The sequence below is a fragment of the Sminthopsis crassicaudata genome, chromosome 1 (assembly GCF_048593235.1).
Source record: "Sminthopsis crassicaudata isolate SCR6 chromosome 1, ASM4859323v1, whole genome shotgun sequence".
Lineage (NCBI taxonomy): Eukaryota > Metazoa > Chordata > Mammalia > Dasyuromorphia > Dasyuridae > Sminthopsis > Sminthopsis crassicaudata.
In genome coordinates this window covers 433340672-433362170 of record NC_133617.1, presented here as the reverse complement: position 1 = coordinate 433362170, position 21499 = coordinate 433340672, and the positions used below count along the sequence as shown (strand labels likewise).

The 21499-nt window shown below is 33.2% G+C and overlaps 1 protein-coding gene across 8 annotated transcripts in view; it reads left to right on the top strand.

The window, feature by feature from the left end:
• The window catches only part of MRTFB (myocardin related transcription factor B), a 241725-nt gene extending 220664 nt beyond the window's left edge, over positions 1 to 21061 (top strand). For 7 of the 8 annotated variants that reach the window (XM_074280577.1, XM_074280573.1, XM_074280575.1 and 4 more), the window contains 7 exons: positions 705 to 843; positions 1544 to 2560; positions 3772 to 3906; positions 6901 to 7062; positions 7429 to 7569; positions 17430 to 17490; positions 20101 to 21061. In XM_074280577.1, the coding sequence (XP_074136678.1) occupies positions 705 to 843; positions 1544 to 2560; positions 3772 to 3906; positions 6901 to 7062; positions 7429 to 7569; positions 17430 to 17490; positions 20101 to 20633 (2188 nt within the window). In that variant the 3' untranslated portion in view covers positions 20634 to 21061. The remainder of the gene's footprint in view (positions 1 to 704; positions 844 to 1543; positions 2561 to 3771; positions 3907 to 6900; positions 7063 to 7428; positions 7570 to 17429; positions 17491 to 20100) is intronic. The other variant, XM_074280579.1, reaches the window with a different exon arrangement.
• Positions 21062 to 21499: the final 438 nt, after the last annotated feature.

Here is a 21499-nt window from a genome sequence, read left to right as displayed (position 1 = left end):
GTAACACTTTTTAGTTATACTGTGTCTTAGGACAGATTCTAGAGCAAACCATTTACATAAGTTGCCAAAACATAGCAGAGAGTAATATTGACACCTGTAATACTTTCTAGGGAAATTATGTCTTTCTAGATTTATAGCTGTTTGATATACTAAAACTTAGTGATATGGTCATGTTAAATTTAGCATGCTCTTTTCATTGAAAATAGATCTTTTCTGGCAAAACAACATCCTATCTGTAAGTTTCTCAACAGAGCTATCAGGTTTAAAAACCAAACAAATGCTAATTTATAAAAGAAAAAAAATGATGAATCAATCCTATTTGTTCTGAAAAAATATTCACTTCATAACTTAAGTCAAACCTTATTCCATATTCATTATTATGTTGAAAAAGTGAAGTACTGTTTCGGATGAGATCAAAATAGGAGGGGAAATGATTTGGAACCCTTTCCCATCCCATCTTCTGTAAACTGAAAAACATAGGTTGAAGAAAATGACTAATGTTGGGACAATAAACTTATTTTTATATAAAATTTAAAACTAGAAGTTTTATATGGTAATGATAGCTACTAATCTTCCAAAATGCATGTAAAGAATTTGTTGCTGACAAATTCATATTTTAGACCAAATAGCTGCTCTGCTAGAATTGAGCTGATTTGCAAAAACATATATAAAACTATGGATTTGATTTTCTTTTTTTTTTAAAGGCCATTAAATGACAAACATAACAGTGGAAATGCAACTTTGAGCAATAATGCATCTATAACAGGAGCCAATACGAGACAAAATACTTCTCTTCCTATTAGAAAACCGGGACCACTGCCTTCTAGTCTGGATGATTTGAAGGTAATAATTTTTAGAAAAGGAAACTTAGCATTCATGTGGACTAATAAAAGGCAAAAACTATGACCATTTTTCTATATTTAGTAAATGAAAATGATTTCCTTTAAAAACTCTACTTTAGAAAGAAATACATTAACCTTTTGGGGGGGGACATGCTTATTTTTCCCTTTAGTCCTTTTTCTTCCTTATTCTTGTGTATAAATTAGTTGAAACCCTCAGAAAGTATTTTAAAGTCATTCCAGTTTGAATAGGAAGGAAAAACTACATAAATATTATTGAATTCCAGGTTTGGACTCTAAAAGACTTTTTAATGCATAAAAAAGAAGTATACACTAATACTGTTTGGTTTTTTAAGATCTTAACAAAAGAATAAATTTACTAGCATACTCCTATTTCACTTAAGAAGGCTATGAAATGGCTTCATATACAAAGTATCCCAAAAGAATTAGCATATCAAGCTCTAAATAGCTTAAAGATGCACTAATTCTTTTTTGAATACCTTGTATATATTTTGAAAACTATATTCTTGGAATTGTTTTTTACATAACCAAATGCAAAGCCTTCCTAACTAAATGAACATACTTCATTTGGTTAAATTAAAAAAAAAATGCCTTATATACTCACAACATTTTACTGCAGACTTATATAAAACCCTCATCTCCTAAAAGAGAAAAATAATTTAATCTTAATATTTTCTCTCCAGGTAGCTGAACTAAAGATGGAATTGAAGTTAAGGGGTTTACCAGTATCAGGCACCAAGACAGACCTAATTGAACGTCTAAAACCTTACCAAGAGCTTAATAGTGGTATTTCCACCAGCAATGCTGTTGCAATATCCACTTCTACTGTAGCCACTAGCAATCCAGAAGTTACTATGGCATTCCCAGTTACATTAAATAATTCTGTTTCTAGCGCCATTCCCAGTTTTAAGTCAGAAACATCATCTACTGGAACAAGTAGTGTGACACACCCTGAAACCATCAGTTCTCCTCTGCCGATCTCCCCATCTCCTTCAGAACACTCCAGTCTTAGTACTGATGATACTAACATGACAGATACTTTCACAGAAATTATGACTATGATGTCCCCCTCCCAGTTTTTAAGTTCATCTCCTTTGAGGGTGACAAATAATGAAGATAGTCTAAGTCCTACCTGTGGAAGCCTGTCAAACATGGAATTGGATGTGGCTGAAAAGGACCGAAAGCTTCAAGAAAAAGAAAAACAGATTGAAGAGCTAAAAAGGAAACTGGAACAAGAACAAAAACTTGTGGAAGTACTAAAAATGCAACTTGAAGTTGAAAAACGGGGACAGCAGCCACCACCAGCACCCCAGCCCACTGCTAATTCTGTAAATAATGTAGATCAAAAACATGTCATTCCTGCTGTTAAAGATGAGAATTCTCTCCCTGACTGTTCTAGCTCAAGGCAATCAATATCAGGAGCCAGCCATTCTTTAGGCCAGTCAGGATCTACTGCTGGCCAGAACCTAGTTGCCAAAAAGGCTGTAGTTATCAAGCAAGAGGTACCTGTGGCCAAAGCTGATCAGCAGAACATCATCTCTCAGTATTATGTGAGTTCCCAGAGACATCCTCAAACCACGGTTGTTGCTCAGCCTCAAGCTTTACTAACCACCCAAACTGCACAGCTGCTACTTCCAGTGTCTATCGAGGGTTCAAATGTTACTTCAGTTCAACTACCAGTAGGCAGTATAAAACTACAGGTGTGAAGTTTACCTTTTAACTACTCATTTTTCCTTTAAATCAAAATTAAAATTTATTCATGATTAATTGGTAATGGAGATACTAAATAAAAGTATCCAGATTTCATAGTTGTAAAAAACTGGCAGGGTTATTCAAATCTAAATATTTAGATAGCACTCTTTAAATAAAATAAATTTTTTTCAAACTTTCCCCTTTGTTTTCTAAGATCTTTAAATGCATAAAGAAAAGATTCTGTATTACTATGTAGATTATCCCAGACATCATCCTCTTGGCTAATCATAAATTTCATTCATAATATCTATCATCTAACTTCATCATACTTTTTAACTTTACAGATCAAGAAAATGAATGCCAGAGACTTTTCCAAGAATATTAGTAGCAGACCTAAGACAGGAAATGAAATTTTTAAATTCTTAGACCTTGTGATCTTTATGGTCAATATCTTTATATTTTAATATATCTTTATATATATATATATATATATTTCAAATTAATGACATAGATAGGTTATGGAGTACTCAAAAATACATAATTATATTAATGCAAGAATAGTTTGATTTTGAATTATATATAAGATAAATTGAAATTTGGCAAGGAGAATGTTAAGAGAAACTACTACTAGCTATGATCATAGGATCCTTATCCATGTTTAGACATTTATTTGTGTTGTACATATTTTATACTTTAAATCATTTGGATAAGCTTCAACTAAAATAGATGAACAAGGTAAAATGTAACTAGGTCTCAGGTACTTCCTTGTAAGAAAACAATGAGATTATTACATTACTTTATCATGATTAGGTTACCATACATTCCTTTTATCAAATTTCTTGTTTTCTCAAAATAGTGAAGTAAAAACAGTTGCATTGGATTGTTTTTTAAGGAAAAATAATGGATCCATAAGTTCTAGTCTCTGGATTAGGATTTCTTAGATATATGTAAACAAAACCAAATTCTGTCATTTAAAATACAACAATTAAAATTTAAAATAAGCAATTATCTTGGCATATTTTGAAATCAGTTTCTACATCCAAAAATACTGGCAGTTAAATCTTCATTAGTATCTATAAATGACAGTAGCACAATTATTAATACTTGTATCTCAAACTATTCTTACTGATTTACTATAAACAACACTCTGAAAGCACTGCTTTTTCTTTAATTTTTGTCTTCATGTAGTTAAATGAGTAATTTATTATTCTTTTTCTAGGCTCCACCACAAGTAGGAATTACAACTCAGCCTCAAGTATCAGCTCCTGTATCTCCCTCTGGCTTACCCCAAACATCCCATCCAAAACAAGACAATTTCAACCAAGTACTCAACCAGCCTCAACAAATAAGAAAGGTTTGTGACTACTAAAGTGAAGCAGTAAACATCAAATTGTTGTTCAGTCATTTTCAATCATATCCAATTTTTCATGACACCATTTGGGGTTTTCTTGTCAAAGACATTGTGGAGTAGTTTGCATTTCTTTCTCTGGCTCCTTTTACAACTGAGGCAGACAAGTTTAATTGACTTGCCCAGGGTCTCACAGCTCAGAATTAGCTAAGGCTGGATTTGTACTTAAGACAGACTGTTCCTGATTCCAAGCCAGCATTCTCTTCACTGTGCCATCTACTTAGATACAGAATATCAATCTATTATTGTAAAATAACAATCATCCTAACTTTTTTGTCTCCAAGAATAGGGAATGATACATAAAATATCTGAATCTCCAGATTACCTGAATAATTTATAGCACAACTCTTAATTGGAGAGATGGGTAATCCTCCAAAATCTATTTAAATAGTCTTTCTAAGTGAAAGTATATATCTTCAATTATATTTTTCAAAAATCCAAATCAAGGAAGTTTTAAAAATAAAATCTTTTCCATCAGAAAAAAAAAGATTTCATTTTTTGGTGTAAGTAGTACCTTTGGTACTTTGGAAAGAATTAAATTTATTAGACTCAAATTAATTACATCCTAAATGTACTTTGAAAAAAAATGTGTGATGGCTAAGCCACTATCAGCTATTTTTGATAGATAATGAGACTAGGAGAGGCGCTTCAGACCTGGAAAAGGATAAATGTTCCAATTCTCAAAACAGGGAAAAGAGTAGAATCTGAAAACTGAAACTCAATAAGTCTGACTTTGATTTAATGGCAAAATTTTAGAATATATTTTAAAGATTACCAATCATGATTGAATATATAGAGATGATGATTTTTTTTAAGCTAGCATGAATCCATCAACAATATATATATATATATATATATATATATATTTTTTTTTTTTTTTTTGCTACTAAACTGGTAAATCAAGAAATAATACAAATTCAAATATAATTGAGCTAGCTTTAGCAAAGCTTATAACAAGATGGGGAGGTTTGCTGGTTAGTAGCTAAATGAATTTAGAACTGTTTAAATGGTTAGGCTTGATTGAAAATTGTTCTGATTTGGCGCTGTCTGGATATTGTTTGGTTCCTCTAGCATTTGGAATGGTGTTTTATGAAAGACACTGATGACCTATCTCATATCTAGCAGAAGGCAACCTGAAAGAAGGGCCTTGAAGAAATCTTTTGAGATCATTCCATATGAAGATAAATTGAAATGTACTCAGTATGTGTAGATTGAAAAGGAATATGTTTTAGGAGAGTTAATTGTTATGTTAGTTGACATGAAAAGGGGTTTAAACTTATTTTGCTTGGTTCTAGAGGACAAAACTACAACAGATAGGCATTGTAAAAAAAAAAAAAAAGAGAGAGAGAGAGAGACTTGGATGTAATGTTATTTTTAAAAATTCCTAATAATTAAAGCTAAACAAAAATGGAATAGAGGTTGGAAAATTAATTTTCCCTCATTGGAGGTCTCAAGCATGGACTGGATGGCTATTGATAAACTACAGCAGAGGTGATAAAACTATAGCAGGTATTTTTGTTCAGGTATGAGTTAGACTAAAAGACCTCTGAAACTTCCCTTTTTTAATTCTTATATTCAGTAATTCTCTGGACTAGAAGCTATCAGAACTGGTTCACCATCCTAGCTCTAGCACTAATTGTAGTTACATGATCTTGAAAACAGTCATTTAGCTTCTCTTCATCCTCAGTGTATTTTTAAAATGAGAGGTGCCTTTAACTTTTTTTTTTTTTTTTTTTTTAAGAATGACAAAAGTTGTTAGAATTCTGATTATCCACTAGATGGAGCTATAAAAAATATATCCTTGTAAAAGAAAACTATTTTCAGGAATATAATCCTTCATACCATAGGATCACAGGATCCAGAAATGTAAGAGCTAAATCTCTTCTTTTACAGAGGAAACAGATACAGAGAGATCAATTAATTTATTTAAGGTTCTAAGACAGTGCAGATCTTTCATCTCCATATCAATGCTCTTTTTTACCATATTATATAATAGTATTCTTCTGAAAATACCTTTTAAAAATATACATGAAAAAAGGATTTATATCCTGGAAATTAGATGAACATATTGATATCTATTAATGAATTAATAATAACTATTTTTATTGACTTAGGAGAACAGATATTATCTTAACTCAAATATAAGTATATGCATTCTTTTAGGATTAACTCTGAGAAAGTCTACCAAAGTTAAACATACAGTAAGTGATCAGATGTTGTGGACTAAATGATAAATTATTAGAAAATGATTGTTCACCAAGCCCAGTGCCTACTACAGGGGAACTTCAGAAGCCATTTAGATTCCTTCATTTTATAGGTAAAGGAAAATGAGATATTTGCCCAGGTTGACACAATAGCTAAAGTGTTAGTTGAACCTAAGTAAGTATTCCTGACTCCAAGTCTAGTCCATGATGCTTTTTTCATTATCTAAAAGTTATTAATTTAAATATATAAAGGACTTGGGTGTTTAAAAAAAAAATCCTTTTTTCCCAATTTTTTTCTCTCCTTTGGGGGCCACCTTCCTAACTCCAGGACTAGATGATTCTTCCTGATTTCATTAGTATAATTTTTTTGTCATTAGAACCTATTATTTGGAAACATTAAAAACATCAATGGGATGTTTAAGTTAGATACAGTTTTATGCAGCAAGTGGTTAATTAATGGAGCACGTAAAATCCCTTCCAAGCTTAAACATATAAATAGGCTTAAGAAAGAGCAAAATAAATTCATAGATTGAATCATAGCGAGTTTTGAAAAGAAACTAGGGATATTTGGATTTTTTGATCTTTTAATGTAGACATCAAAGAGAATAAAAGTAATATGCCCCTTGGTATCAGTGTCAGACACAAAAAATTGACTGAGTTGACAAGTAGTTTAACTTAAGTTCATAAGTTAATTCAAGAAACAATAAGTTTATTGGAAAATGTTGATCCATTTCAGGTTTTTCCATCTAGCTCATCATCAAATACAGTATTTTCCTATCAGAGATCACCTGTTACAACAGTTCAGCAGCCATTCATTAATAACACATCCAGCAATGTTCTTCAGGCCAGGAACACTCAGGTTTCTTCAGTGCAAAATGGACCTAGCACTACCAACAAGGTAATCTTGTGTTTGTCATATAGCAATGTTCACACTGAATACATTTATTTGAGAATATAATTCCTTACTGCAAATATGCCCAGATGGAAAATTGTATTTGCTGGAATCTTCTAAAATATATGTATATGTCTGTGTGTATAATACATACTAAAAATATAAATAACATAAAATATATTATTATTGTTAAAATATCTAGCAATATTTGCTAGAAACTACTTTTGCTATTTGCTTCACAGTGTTACTGTTTAAAGCATAATAAGCATTCTTTGTTAGCATTATTTGGCTATTATATATTCACTGTTTCTGATGAAAAGTATGCAGATTTGAATATTACAGTAATATATTTCTCAACTTTATTTGGCCCAGCCTGGTTCTCCTTCTCAACCTCAGCAGTTTATCATACAACACTCTCTATTTGGCAACACAGTCACCAAAACAAAAGATCCCCCACGGTATGAGGAAGCCATAAAGCAGACTCGAAACATACAGTCATCTTCACATACAGAGGTAAGAAAAGGCTAGTCATGATTAGCAGCTTATAAAAAAATGTTCAGAATGAAATTTTCAATATCTTTATAGCTTTCACCATATCTTCGTGATTCCCTTTCTTGAACCAAGTGGATCTGCCATGTGAGAAACAACAAACTTTCATTATTATCTATGAATTATAAGCAGTAAAATTGGTAATTAGTACTAATGTAAATCTATATTAAGAGTCAAAACAATTACACTAGATTTGTTCATGTTCAAAAATAAAATTCATCATTGCTTTTCTTTTCGATAGAAAAATCTGTTATTTAGATTCCTCATCTCCCCAAAAATCTTCCAGCTTTTTGGTTCTGTAACCAGCCCTATGTTTCTTTTGCAAAAAGCCTCCATAAGCCTTTTTGGCATTGAGGCATCATCATGTTGCTTTCATATCTTGTTCATTCTGCCTCCTTCCAAGATTTTGCTCATGCTTACCTGCAGTGCTTGTGATAATCCAAACTTTCCACTTCAATACTGAGCTCCATTGCCTTTATTAACTAACTCAAATCCACCATGACCTTTTAATTCTGTCAACATTTATATGCTACATATATCCTTGTGATATGTGTGTGTGTGTGTGTATGTGTATAAATCACATATATTATCTCACAATTAAATTGTAAATTCCATGAGGTTATAGAGACCTGACTTTTTGTTTACTGAATAAAAGTTTGAAAACCATTCTGTGTAATAATTCTGTGTAATTTTTTAATCTGTCTTAGGTAGAGAAACATCCTCTAAACATAAAAAGTCTTGTTGAGGATGTGGGCAGCCAAATTTCACATGTTTTCTTTACATATGCACAGCAAACATCTACACATAAAAACTCTTATCTAGAAATTAACAATGTTATACTGTCATAAGGAAAAACTGTTATGAGGCAGACAGGTGATACAGTAGGTAGAACATTGGCCCTGGAGTCAGGAGGAGACAACTTCAGACACTTACATGTGTGATCTTGGGTAAGTCACTTATTCTAATTGCCTCCTCTCCTTTCCCACTCCCCTCCCAAAAAAGAGAAGAGCTATTATAATTTGAATTACATGAACAAAGAAAGAAAAAATAATTATATGCCTGAGCTTGAGAAGCAAGTAGTAAGTCAAAGTAGTAGTGGTTATTCTAATGTTTGAATTGATTTATTTTTTTATTATATCTGCTGGATATTTATTTTGGACAGTAGATTGTATACAAGAAAGATGAGAGGGAAGAGCTAGGGTACAACAAAGAGAGGAAAAAAAGTAACTGGAAGGCAAGGACATTCTCAAGGAATTCTCCTTGGAAGAAGTAAGTAGTATGGGATAGTGAAGGCATATTGGCAGTTAGATCATATTCATTTACTTCTTCCTGTTGTCTAGAAGAGTTCATTTGAAAGACTCCTGGCTCACCGATACAGTATGTGGTGTGTTCTCCCTACTATCATTGTTTTTTCCCCCAGTGGTGCTTTGTAAGTAGTGATAACCCTTAGCCTTTTTTTTTTTTTTAAATCCTTAGCTTTTGCTATTTTGTATTGAATCCAGTTGATAGAATTTCTACTGCATTATAGTAATAAGCCATGTTGGCAATAATCCAAATGGACTCCAAAGGAATGTAAATGTAGCACTCAGTTATGTTAAATTCTGTTCTGCAGCTTAGATGAATATAGGATTTTTACTGCTTTATTAAGAGATTATCAGAAAAACAAAAGTAATGGTTCTCTTTGACATAAGGGGTGCTGATAAGAACACTTGGAGATTTTCAAAGTAAATATATAATGAGGCAAATTTCAGCATCTTTCTCTGTCACTGGTATATGCTTAAGTGAGTCCAGTGAGGTAGTTGGTTGTGTGTATATGGTGGTTTTGTTGTTAAACTCCAATCACAAGTTGTCAGTTAAATTGAATTCTTTGGCAAAACTTGAAAATGTAGCATTGGACTTTGTTGATTACATGTGCAATATAACAATTTTGGAATATATGTTTACTCCTGTGGATAGATTGCTCATTTTAAGGTAACTGAGGCTTAAATGGCATGTCATTTGTTTAATGAGTAATATTATTTACAGCAGTAATTAAAACCCAGATTTAAAGTTTGTTTATAATGTAGGAGAAATTCACATATTTAGTTCATGTTCTGAATATCAAGTAAATTATGAGGCAGATATTAAAAAGTTCTACTTTCCCTTTTTTTTTTTTTTTTTTTTTTTTTTTTTTTTTTTTTGGCATGATTATATGGCTTGTAAAATAATTAGTCTTTCCATTAGACTGTCATCTTAGAATCATGAAGAACACTAGAAGTTTGCTAATCAGATCTCTTTTTGTCAAACTTTATTCAGTCGGGAATGAATCAAATGATACAGACCACGCTAATGCATGGGGAGGAGAGTTTTAACAGCTTGTTTAGAATTATGTCTCATTTTTGAAAAAGGAAAATGTAATTCTGAGAATCAGAATAGTCTCATTCTATGGTCACCATTACTACATGACATTTGCTCCCCCAAGGTGCGATCTCAATGTTTTTCTGTTCCTTTAATACCCCTTGCCTCCTTTATGTTCCTGTTCTCTCCCAAAGCAAAGTGGAAAGGAAAAAATTGGCTAGTAAATGTGTGGAAAGAAGCAAAGAAACTTTCATTTGAAGGAATTTTCCATAAAACCCTTCCTGCTATAATTCTCAAAACAAAATCTCTAAACAATTATAAAAATAGCAACTTCCGGCCAAGATGGCGGCGTGGAGGCAGACAGCTGCTTGAGCTCCTCATTTTCTCTCAGAACTTACTTCATGACAAGCCTCTGACTTAATGCTTGACCCAGAAAGAAATCCACAAATAATCACCAAGAGAAGACATCCTTGAAAGTCGCCAGAAAAGGTCTGTGTTTGCTCGGGGGGAGGGTCAATCAGACTGGGCGCAGACTGAGGGCAGGCAGCCAGAGCAAGACAGGCAGCTCACACAGCTCAGACCGGAGGGGGAGGGTGTGATCTCTGCCGTTTCTGTGAAAGGGCTTTTGCCCCAGTGTGGATGCTCCGTCTTGGCAGCAAGCCAGGAGCTGCGGAGAGGGTGTAAACACCAGAGGTGAAGATTAAAACCCCAGAAAGCCAGCGTCTCTCAGAGCCCGGCCACCCCCAACCCCCACCTGGACTGACTCGGTGTGTTCTCGGAGCCTCAGAGTGCAGACTCAGTACAGTCATTGCTGTTCTGTTAGTGGCTCTCTGCTGCCCTACCCCCAGTCTGTAGAGGAAGCCCATTAATACCATCCAGCCCCATCCCCCGCAAAAAGACCAATTGTTTCTCTTGTCAGTTTGTTTTCTTTGATTCCTACTCTGACAAAATGAACAAAAAATTCAAAAGGGCTCTAACCATTGACAGTTTCTGTGTGGAGAGGGAGCAGACTTCAAATGCTGAGGAGACTAGGAACAGACTGTCCCCAGATGTATCCCCTGGGAGGGATATAAGCTGCTCCTCAATACAAAAGAACCTCATAGAGGAAATCAAAAAGGCTCTCACAAGAGAGCTGGAAGAGAAATGGGAAAAGGAAAGGGAAGCTTTGCAAGAGAGCCTGGAGAAGTCATCCCATGCATTCAAAGACAGAATGGATAAAGAAATCAAATCATTGAGAAACAAGATTAGTGAGCTGGAAAAGGTAAACAACTCCAAGGAAAACAGGATTAGTGAGCTGGAAAAGGTAAACAACTCCAAGGAAAACAGGATTAGTGAGCTGGAAAAAGAAATCAGTTCTCTAAAAAATAAAATGGATAAAATGGAAAAAAATTCCATAGAAGATAAAAACTCAATTGGACAATTACAAAGAGATATAAAAAAAGTGAGTGAAGAAAATACATCATTGAAAATTAGACTGGAACAAGTAGAAATGAATGACTCAAGGAGAAACCAAGAGGTAGTCAAGCAAAACCAGAGAAATGAAACAATTGAAAAGAATGTCAAGTACCTTACCAGAAAGACAACAGACCTGGAAAACAGATCCAGGAGAGACAATTTGAGAATAATCGGACTCCCTGAAAAATGGGAGGAAAAAAAGAGCTTGGACACCATTTTCGAGGAAATTATCAAAGAGAACTGCCCAGACATTCTGGAAACAGAGGGTAAAATAGGCATTGAAAAAATTCATCGATCACCTACTGAAAGGGACCCTAAAATCAAAACGCCAAGAAATATAGTGGCCAAGTTCAAGAACCATCAGACAAAGGAAAAGATATTGGAAGCTGCTAGAAAAAAACAATTCAGATATGGAGGATCCACAATAAGGATAACCCAGGATCTAGCAGCGTCCACATTAAAGGAACATGATATTCCGAAAGGCTAAGGAACTTGGTATGCAGCCAAGAATAACTTACCCAGCAAGAATGAGCATCGTTTTCCAGGGAAAGAAGATGGACATTTAACGAAATAAATGAATTCCATCTATTTTTGATGAAAAAACCAGACCTACATAAAAGGTTTGATCTTCAAATACAGAACTCAAGAGATTTCTAAAAAGGTAAAAAGAAATCTTGAGAACTATACTTCTGTCAAAAAAATATGTAAAGAACATATGTACAATTTGTCTTAGAAACTTGAGGTGGAAAGGAGATTATATCATAAAAAAGTGTAAAGTGGTGGTACTACATCTCATGAAGAGGCAAAGGTAACCTATTATATCTGAGAGAAAGAAAGGAGGGAGATGAACATAGCGTGTATCAATAGACATATTCGATTTATGGTGAAACTTCTTCCACTTTATTGAAAAGTGAAAGGGAAGGAGTAAGCTAAGGGGAAGGGAATACAGTAATTTCGAGGAAAAGGGGTAAAATAAGGGGAGGATCTTTAAGGTGGGGGAGGGATCCTAAAAAGGGAGGGCTGTGAAAAGCAAGTGGTGTTCACCAGTTTAATACTGGATAGGAGGGTAAAAGGGAAGGAAAGGGGAAAAGCATAAGCAGGGGTTAATAGGATGGCAAGCAATATAGAATTAGTCCTTCTAACCATAAATGTGAATGGGGCAAACTGCCTCATAAAGAGGAAGCAGTTAGCAGACTGGATTAAAAGTCAGAATCCTACTATATGTTGTTTACAGGAAACACACCTGAAACAGGGTGAGACATTCAAACTAAAAGTAAAAGGGTGGAGCAGAATCTATTATGCTTCAGGCAAAACCAAAAAAGCAGGAGTAGCCATCCTCATCTCAGATCAAGCAAAAACAAAAATTGATCTAATTAAAAGAGATAAGGAAGGGCATTATATCCTGCTAAAGGGAAGCATCAATAGTGAAGCAGTATCAATATTAAACATGTATGCACCAAGTGGCGCAGCATCTAAATTCTTAAAAGAGAAATTAAGAGAGCTGCAAGAGGAAATAGATAGCAAAACTATAATAGCGGGAGATCTCAACCTTGCACTCTCAGAATTAGATAAATCAAACCACAAAATAAATAAGAAAGAAGTCAAAGAGGTAAATAGAATACTAGAAAAGTTTGATATGATAGATCTTTGGCAAAAGCTAAATGGAGACAGAAAGGAATATACTTTCTTCTCAGCAGTTCATGGAACCTATACAAAAATTGATCATATACTAGGGCATAAAAACCTCAAAATCAAATGCAGTAAGGCAGAAATAGTAAATGCATCCTTTTCAGACCATAATGCAATCAAAATAACATTTAATAAAAAGCCAGGGGAAAATAGACCAAAAAATAATTGGAAACTAAATAATCTTATACTAAAGAATGATTGGGTAAAACAGCAAATCATAGACATAATTAATAACTTCACCCAAGAAAATGACAATAATGAGACATCATACCAAAATGTGTGGGATACAGCCGAAGCAGTAATTAGGGGAAGTTTTATATCTCTACAGGCCTACTTGCATAAAATAGAGAAAGAGAGGGCCAACGAATTGGGCTTACAACTAAAATTGCTAGAAAAGGAACAAATTAAAAACCCCCAGACAAACACAAAACTTGAAATTCAAAAAATAAAAGGTGAGATTAATAAAATTGAAAGTAAAAAAACTATTGAATTAATTAATAAAACTAAGAGTTGGTTTTATGAAAAAACCAACAAAATAGACAAACCCTTAGTAAACCTGATTAAAAAAAGGAAAGAGAAAAAGCAAATTGATAGTCTTGAAAATGAAAAGGGTGAACTCACCACTAATGAAGAGGAAATTAGAACAATAGTTAGGAGCTACTTTGCTCAACTTTATGCCGATAAATTCGATAACTTAAATGAAATGGAAGAATACCTTCAAAAATATAGCTTGCCCAGATTAACAGAGGAAGAAGTAAGTAGTCTAAATAGTCCCATCTCAGAAAAAGAAACAGACCAAGCTATTAACCAACTTCCTAAGAAAAAGTCCCCAGGACCAGATGGATTTACAGGTGAATTCTACCAAACATTTAAAGAACAACTAACTCCAATGCTATGTAAACTATTTGAAAAAATAGGGATTGAAGGAGTCCTACCAAATTCCTTCTATGACACAGACATGGTACTGATACCTAAACCAGGTAGATCGAAAACTGAGAAAGAAAACTATAGACCAATCTCCTTAATGAATATTGATGCTAAAATCTTAAATAAGATATTAGCAAATAGACTTCAGAAAATCATCCCCAGGATAATACACTATGACCAAGTGGGATTTATACCAGGAATGCAGGGCTGGTTTAATATTAGGAAAACTATTAGTATAATTGACCATATTAATAATCAAATTAATAAAAACCATATGATCATCTCAATAGATGCAGAAAAGGCATTTGATAAAATCCAACATCCATTCCTACTAAAAACGCTTGAGTATAGGAATAAATGGACTATTCCTTAAAATAATAAGGAGCATATATTTAAAACCTTCAGTAAACATCATATGTAATGGTGATAAACTAGAACCTTTCCCTGTAAGATCAGGAGTGAAACAAGGTTGCCCACTATCACCATTACTATTCAATATAGTACTAGAAACTCTAGTCTTGGCAATAAGAGCCGAGAAAGAGATCCAAGGAATTAGAGTAGGAAATGAAGAAATCAAATTGTCACTTTTCGCAGATGACATGATGGTATACTTAGAGAACCCCAAAGACTCTGCTAAAAAGCTATTAGAAATAATTCAGAATTTTAGCAAAGTCACAGGATACAAAATAAATCCACATAAATCCCCAGGATTTTTATACATTACCAACACAATCCAACAGCAAGAGATACAAAGAGAAATTCCATTCAAAATAACAGTCGATAGTATAAAATATTTGGGAATATATCTACCAAAGGAGAGTCAGGAATTATATGAGCAAAATTACAAAACACTTGCCACAAAAATAAAGTCAGATTTAAATAATTGGAAAGACATTCCATGCTCTTGGATAGGCCGAGCGAATATAATAAAGATGACAATACTCCCCAAACTAATCTATTTATTTAGTGCTATACCAATCAGACTCCCAAGAAACTATTTTAATGACCTAGAAAAAATAACAACAAAATTCATATGGAAGAATAAAAGGTCGAGAATTGCAAGGGAACTAATGAAAAAAAAGTCAGAGGAAGGTGGTGTAAATGTACCTGATTTAAAGCTATATTATAAAGCAAGTCACCAAAACCATGTGGTATTGGCTAAGAAATAGGCTAGTTGATCAGTGGCATAGGTTAGGTTCACAGGACAAGATAGTGAATAAAAATAGCAATCTAATCTTTGACAAACCCAAAGATCCCAAATTTTGGGATAAGAATTCATTATTTGACAAAAACTGCTGGGAAAACTGGAAATTAGTATGGCAGAAACTAGGCATGGACCCACATTTAACACCACATACTAAGATTAGATCAAAATGGGTCCAAGATTTAGGCATAAAGAACGAACTCATAAATAAATTGGAGGAACATGGGATGGTTTACCTCTCAGACTTGTGGAGGAGGAAGGAGTTTGTGTCCAAGGGAGAACTAGAGACCATTATTGATCACAAAATAGAACATTTTGATTACACCAAATTAAAAAGTTTCTACACAAACAAAACTAATGCAAACAAGATTAGAAGGGAAGTAACAAATTGGGAAAAATTTTTTACAGTTAAAGGTTCTGATAAAGGCCTCATCTCCAAAATATACAGAGAATTGACTTTAATTTATAAGAAATCAAGCCATTCTCCAACTGATAAATGGTCAAAGGATATGAACAGACAATTTTCAGATGATGAAATTAAAACTATTTCCACTCATATGAAAGAGTGTTCCAAATCACTATTGATCAGAGAAATGCAAATTAAGACAACTCTGAGGTATCATTACACACCTGTCAGATTGGCTAAGATGACAGGAGCAAATAACGATGAATGTTGGAGGGGCTGTGGGAAAACTGGGACACTGATGCATTGTTGGTGGAGTTGTGAAAGAATCCAACCATTCTGGAGAGCAATCTGGAATTATGCCCAAAAAGTTATCAAAATGTGCATACCCTTTGACCCAGCCATACTACTACTGGGCTTATACCCCAAGGAACTACTAAAGAAGGGAAAGGGACCTGTATGTGCCAAAATGTTTGTGGCAGCCCTTTTCATAGTGGCTAGAAGCTGGAAGATGAATGGATGTCCATCAATTGGAGAATGGTTGGGTAAACTATGGTATATGAATGTTATGGAATATTATTGTTCTATAAGAAATGACCAACAGGAGAAATACAGAGAGGCTTGGAGAGACTTACATCAACTGATGCTGAGTGAAACGAGCAGAACCAGAAGATCATTATACACTTCAACAATGATACTGTACGAGGATGTATGCTGATGGAAGTGGATTTCTTCAACATAGAGAAAAGCTAATCCAATTCCAATTGATTAATGATGGACAGAACCAGCTACATCCAGAAAAGCAACACTGGGAAATGAATGTAAACTGTTATTTTTACCTTCTGAATCCAATTCTTCCTGTGTAACAAAAAATTTAGTTCTACACACATATATTGTATCTAGAATATACTGTAATATGTTTAACATATATAAGACTGCTTGCCATCTGGGGGAGGGGGTTGGGGGAGGAAGGGAAAAAATCTGAATAGAAGTAAGTGCAAGGGATAATGTTGTAAAAAATTACCCATGCATATGTACTGTCAAAAAAATGTCATAATTATAAAATAAAATAAAAATTAAAAAAAAAAAAAGAAGCATAAACTGAGAAAGAAATGCATACTAGGCTTCTTCAAATACATAGAAACAGGAGACGAAATGTTGAATTGGAGAAACAATTAACCATCCAATTGGCTTGAACATTAAAATTTATATATATATATATATATATTCATATATATACATGCACACACATATATATGTGTGTATATATATGTGTGTGTGTATATATATGTATAGTGAAGCAAAGCTGGAAATATAGTTGGGATGATGCTTCCAGAGGACAGATGATGAAACACTTTTCTTAGTAGAAGGAGAGTTGATTATAGAGTTGCCAGAAATATTATACATGGATTGGTGCAGCCTTTATTTTTTTATTTATTTGCTACCAGGGAAGATCCTAGGGTGGAGCAGGAAGGAATTTGGGAAATAACCATGATATAAAAAACACAAAGACATCAATACATCAATAAAGAATTTTGAAAAAAAAAATTATAAAAATAGCAGTCTTACTAGAACTAATAGAAGCAGCTAGCTTTGACATATCACTGAACTAGTAGTCAGAAGACCTGTCTCCTAGACTTATTTCTGCCATTGACCAATCTTATGACGATGGGCAATTTTCTTTACCTTCTCTAACTATTTTCTACTCTACCAAATAAGGCAATCTTAAAAGCATTGTATAGTTTTCTTAGGTGGCTTCAATTTAATTCTTTGCAAAAAGGAAATTAATCTTTATTTTTTCTGTTGTAGATTTCCAATGCACATAGTCAACAGATGGATGACCTCTTTGATATCCTCATTAAAAGTGGAGGTAAGTTTTTACATAGCTCAAGGTTTTCCTTTTTTGACCTGTGAAAATGTCAGAAAATGTATTAATGGTAAGGTACTAAAAAGTACTTTATATATGATAGAAATTTATTAACAAGGCACTGATTATATTTCAAGCACTGCAAAAATACAGCTATTATATTTTACAGGCAACATTTTTCACCAATCTACATGTTAGAAAAGAAAAATAATGGCAGAATGGCAGATTGAAACTTATTTTTTGCAAGCTTGTTGATATTAGTTAGAAAAATACCAAAAAATCATAGGAATCCAAAAGAACAATAAAGAAACTTAAAATATTATTCCACAATGACTGTAAGAAGTGGATTAAACCGATATGTATTGTAGTAATGTTAATAAAGGATAAATGAAATGTTAAAGTTCCGCATATAAAAAAGAAATGCTATGATTCTTTTTAAACCTGAGAATTCTAATTATAGCATTTCACATTGCTATGTGACCTTCCTTCCTTCAACTGATACATTTTTACAGTAAGCATAAGTATAATAAAATTTCTTTTTCAAAGATTGGAATATTTCAGAGGATTCTGAGACACTGAGGTAAATGGGGTTTAGGAATATTGTTAGAAATAAGATTAAGATTCAACAACTTCACTACCTATTATTCAAAAATATTGATATTGAGGTTGACATTTCATTTGTAACATTTGGTATACACAGGGCATTATTGAAACTTGACAGCATAGCTATACATATATAAATCATTTTAGTTTAAGAACTGTATTGACTTTGAAAAACAGATTAAGTTCATTTTATGCCTAAGCTACCATAGAAAATTTCCAACTCGAGAAATTAAAGGAATTAAGTATTTCATGCTTCTGTTTCAGAAATAAAAAAAATAAGTTAAATAATTAATTCAGGCCTACTTTTTACTAAGTTCTAGCGCTAAATGTAGTAATGGAGGAGAGACAACATAAAAACAAATTTATTTATAGATAAGATATATACAAGATAAATCGGAAATAAACAACAGAGTTGATTGGTAAGGAGGAATTAAAAAGGAATGAAGGATAGCTTTTTTATAGATAGGATTTTAAGTTGGACCTTGAAGGAATACAAAAGGTGAAGCTGAGGAGTGAGGGAATTCTAAGCATGGAAGACAATAGCTAATGAAAATGTCTGAAGTTAGGAGATTGAGGGGTTTTGTGAGGAATAATAGCAAAAAGGCCAGCATTACTTTTTTGTAGATTATATGGGGAAGAGAAAAAGTATAGAAGGGGGAACAAGGTATGAAGGGCTTTGGCCATTAAAAAAAAATTTTTTTAAATACATCTAAAAATTAGAATTAAAAATATTTAGGGAAAAAATTTACTTGGTTCATATAGATTACTCACCTAAAGAGTTTTTGATATTTTTGACAACAACATAAAGATCCTCAGTTTTTACCATGTTTTTCTTTATATTGTTGTCAAACCTACCAATAATGAAAATGCCTGTGATTAAAATAGTGGATTGTAGAATATTTTCTAAAATTTCAGCAATATCCTTAACATTTATCTTTTTCAAAACAGTTCTAGGGTTGACTCCAGGGAATGAGAATAAACATGAATAGCATACATTAGATTGTATTAAATTATCAATATCATAAGCAGCTTACTTAGTGGTCTGAGATTAAATACGATTCTAATCCATCTACGTTGGATATTATGGAATGTTGACATTTGGAAGACATGTTAACACAAATTATATAACTCAGATTCTCAATTCTTTATTTAATGATATTCAGAGAAATGGGGTGGGTACTATTATTAATAGTAGAATAGTAGATGATACTTTAAATTGCAACGTGACCTAATGTCATGATTAGTGTTTGTTCAGGTCATTGCCAAAACATCAAACTTTTAAAGTTGAGTCAAACAAGTAATCAGCTTCAAAGAAAAAGGTAAAATGTATCATATGCCCATATGATCCCATAAAAAATACAAAATAGAATAAATTATGTATTGGTGCTTTTTTTAAAAGTAAAATGTTAAAGTGGCAGAAAAAACCCATATAGTGCAAATACTTCCATTATAATATAAGCTAAAAGAACTTTATGCCTTGCTGCTTTAAGAAAATTTTAACGAAATTAATTTTTTAAGATATCAGTACTTCTGAAATAGGCAAGTCAATTATGTAATTGACAAAAGCTTCCCAATTTTAATTCTAATATTTAATTTATTTTAGACTTTAGATCTAAAACACATATTTTACACACACATCCCTCAATGAAGCACTGCCTCCTAAGGAAATATTACTCTAAACTTATTTTCTTTGCCCTAAAAATGATAAACATTTCAGAATATGAACATCATATGTTAAGCTTTCAAGCTAAAATGATCCGTTAGTTCATGCACTTCAAGATATATGCTTAAATTAATGCGATATATTTTTGTTGGGGAACTATGAGTAAGAATGTCATATAGCTCTATGACAGATTTATGCTATCGGATCAAGTCATTCAGCTTCTTGGTGAGAAGTACCACATAAAGGCAAAATTCTTTTTTTCTAATAGATTGTGCTAAGTAATAATTAAAAGTCTTCTGTTTTGTTTTATTTAAAAAAAAAAAAAAACAACTTTTTTTTTTGCACAGAGATTTCTCTCCCTATAAAAGAAGAGCCTTCTCCTATTTCCAAAATGAGACCAGTGACAGCCAATATCACCACAATGCCAGTAAATACAGTGGTATCACGACCACCACCCCAAGTCCAAATGGCGCCACCAATATCCTTAGAACCGATCAATAGTTTGTCTATCAGTTTAGAGAACCAACTAGAAGCTTTCTTAGATGGAACTTTACCTTCAAGTGAAATTCCTCAACTAACAACTAACAACGAAGACAGAGAATCATTCTCTCTGATTGAAGATCTCCAAAATGATCTACTTAGTCACTCTGGCATACTGGATCATTCACATTCTCCTATGGAAACTTCAGAAGCACAGTTTGCTGCAAATAATTCCTGTTTGTCTCTTGACCTTCCTGACTCAAACTTAGACAATATGGAATGGTTAGACATTACTATGCCTAGCTCCTCATCAGGGCTTACTCCTCTCAGCTCTACTGCTCCAAGTATGTTTTCCACTGACTTTTTAGATCCACAAGACCTACAGTTACACTGGGACTAGAATTGGGTATTTTTGGTCTCAGAACTTAATAGCGATTATAAGAACATGTAAATAACTATCTTGGAGGTGAAGTTTAAGGGATAGGCCTGTGACTGTAGCTTTGCAAGTAAAATGTTATCACAGAATGAATGAATATAAGGTGATAGCCCTGAAACAAATTCTGCAAACACTTCATTGTATTTAGCAGTGAATTTCTCTTAACTTTTTGTATGATTTAGTAATTATAGCACAGGGCCATCTGAGAAGTATACCAGTCAAGAAAAAGATAGTTGCTCCAAGGACCTCAGTAATGAAAACTACCACTAGACAAAACATGGAAAAGAAGAATACCTGTAGAAAATAGCACAGAGTCCTTTTTAGATATTAAATCAACTACATTTAAACCTCTGTGGTTACTTTAAGACTCTGAATAAAAGGCAAACAGCTCATTTTGAGTTTGACTTTCAGTTTAAAGCAGAAACAAAGAGCTAGTTTGAGAGGAAGTTAGGAAATCACTGCACTTGATTGTTCCTGTAAAAAGCCTGAGCCAAAGTCAAGATTCATTAGGGGAGATAAAAGGCAAGAAAGAGACCTGGCCAGTTCAGGGACAAAGACCCTTATGGGCAATGTCTTCTGGTTCAGAATCCTTTTGAAATTTTTTTGTTGTTGTTACTGTGGTTTGCTTTGTGACTTTTTTGAAATCATACTTTGGATTTCCAAATTTAAATTTATGAGAAAACTTCTTTACTATAAACAGAGGGTTTCTTTCAAAATTACTATCATGAACAAGCCACTAAAAAGTCCAGGTTAAATTGATAACACTGAAACAGTGATATTCTGGCTTGATTAGATTGATTTTTAATATGTATATCAGACATTTGTACACT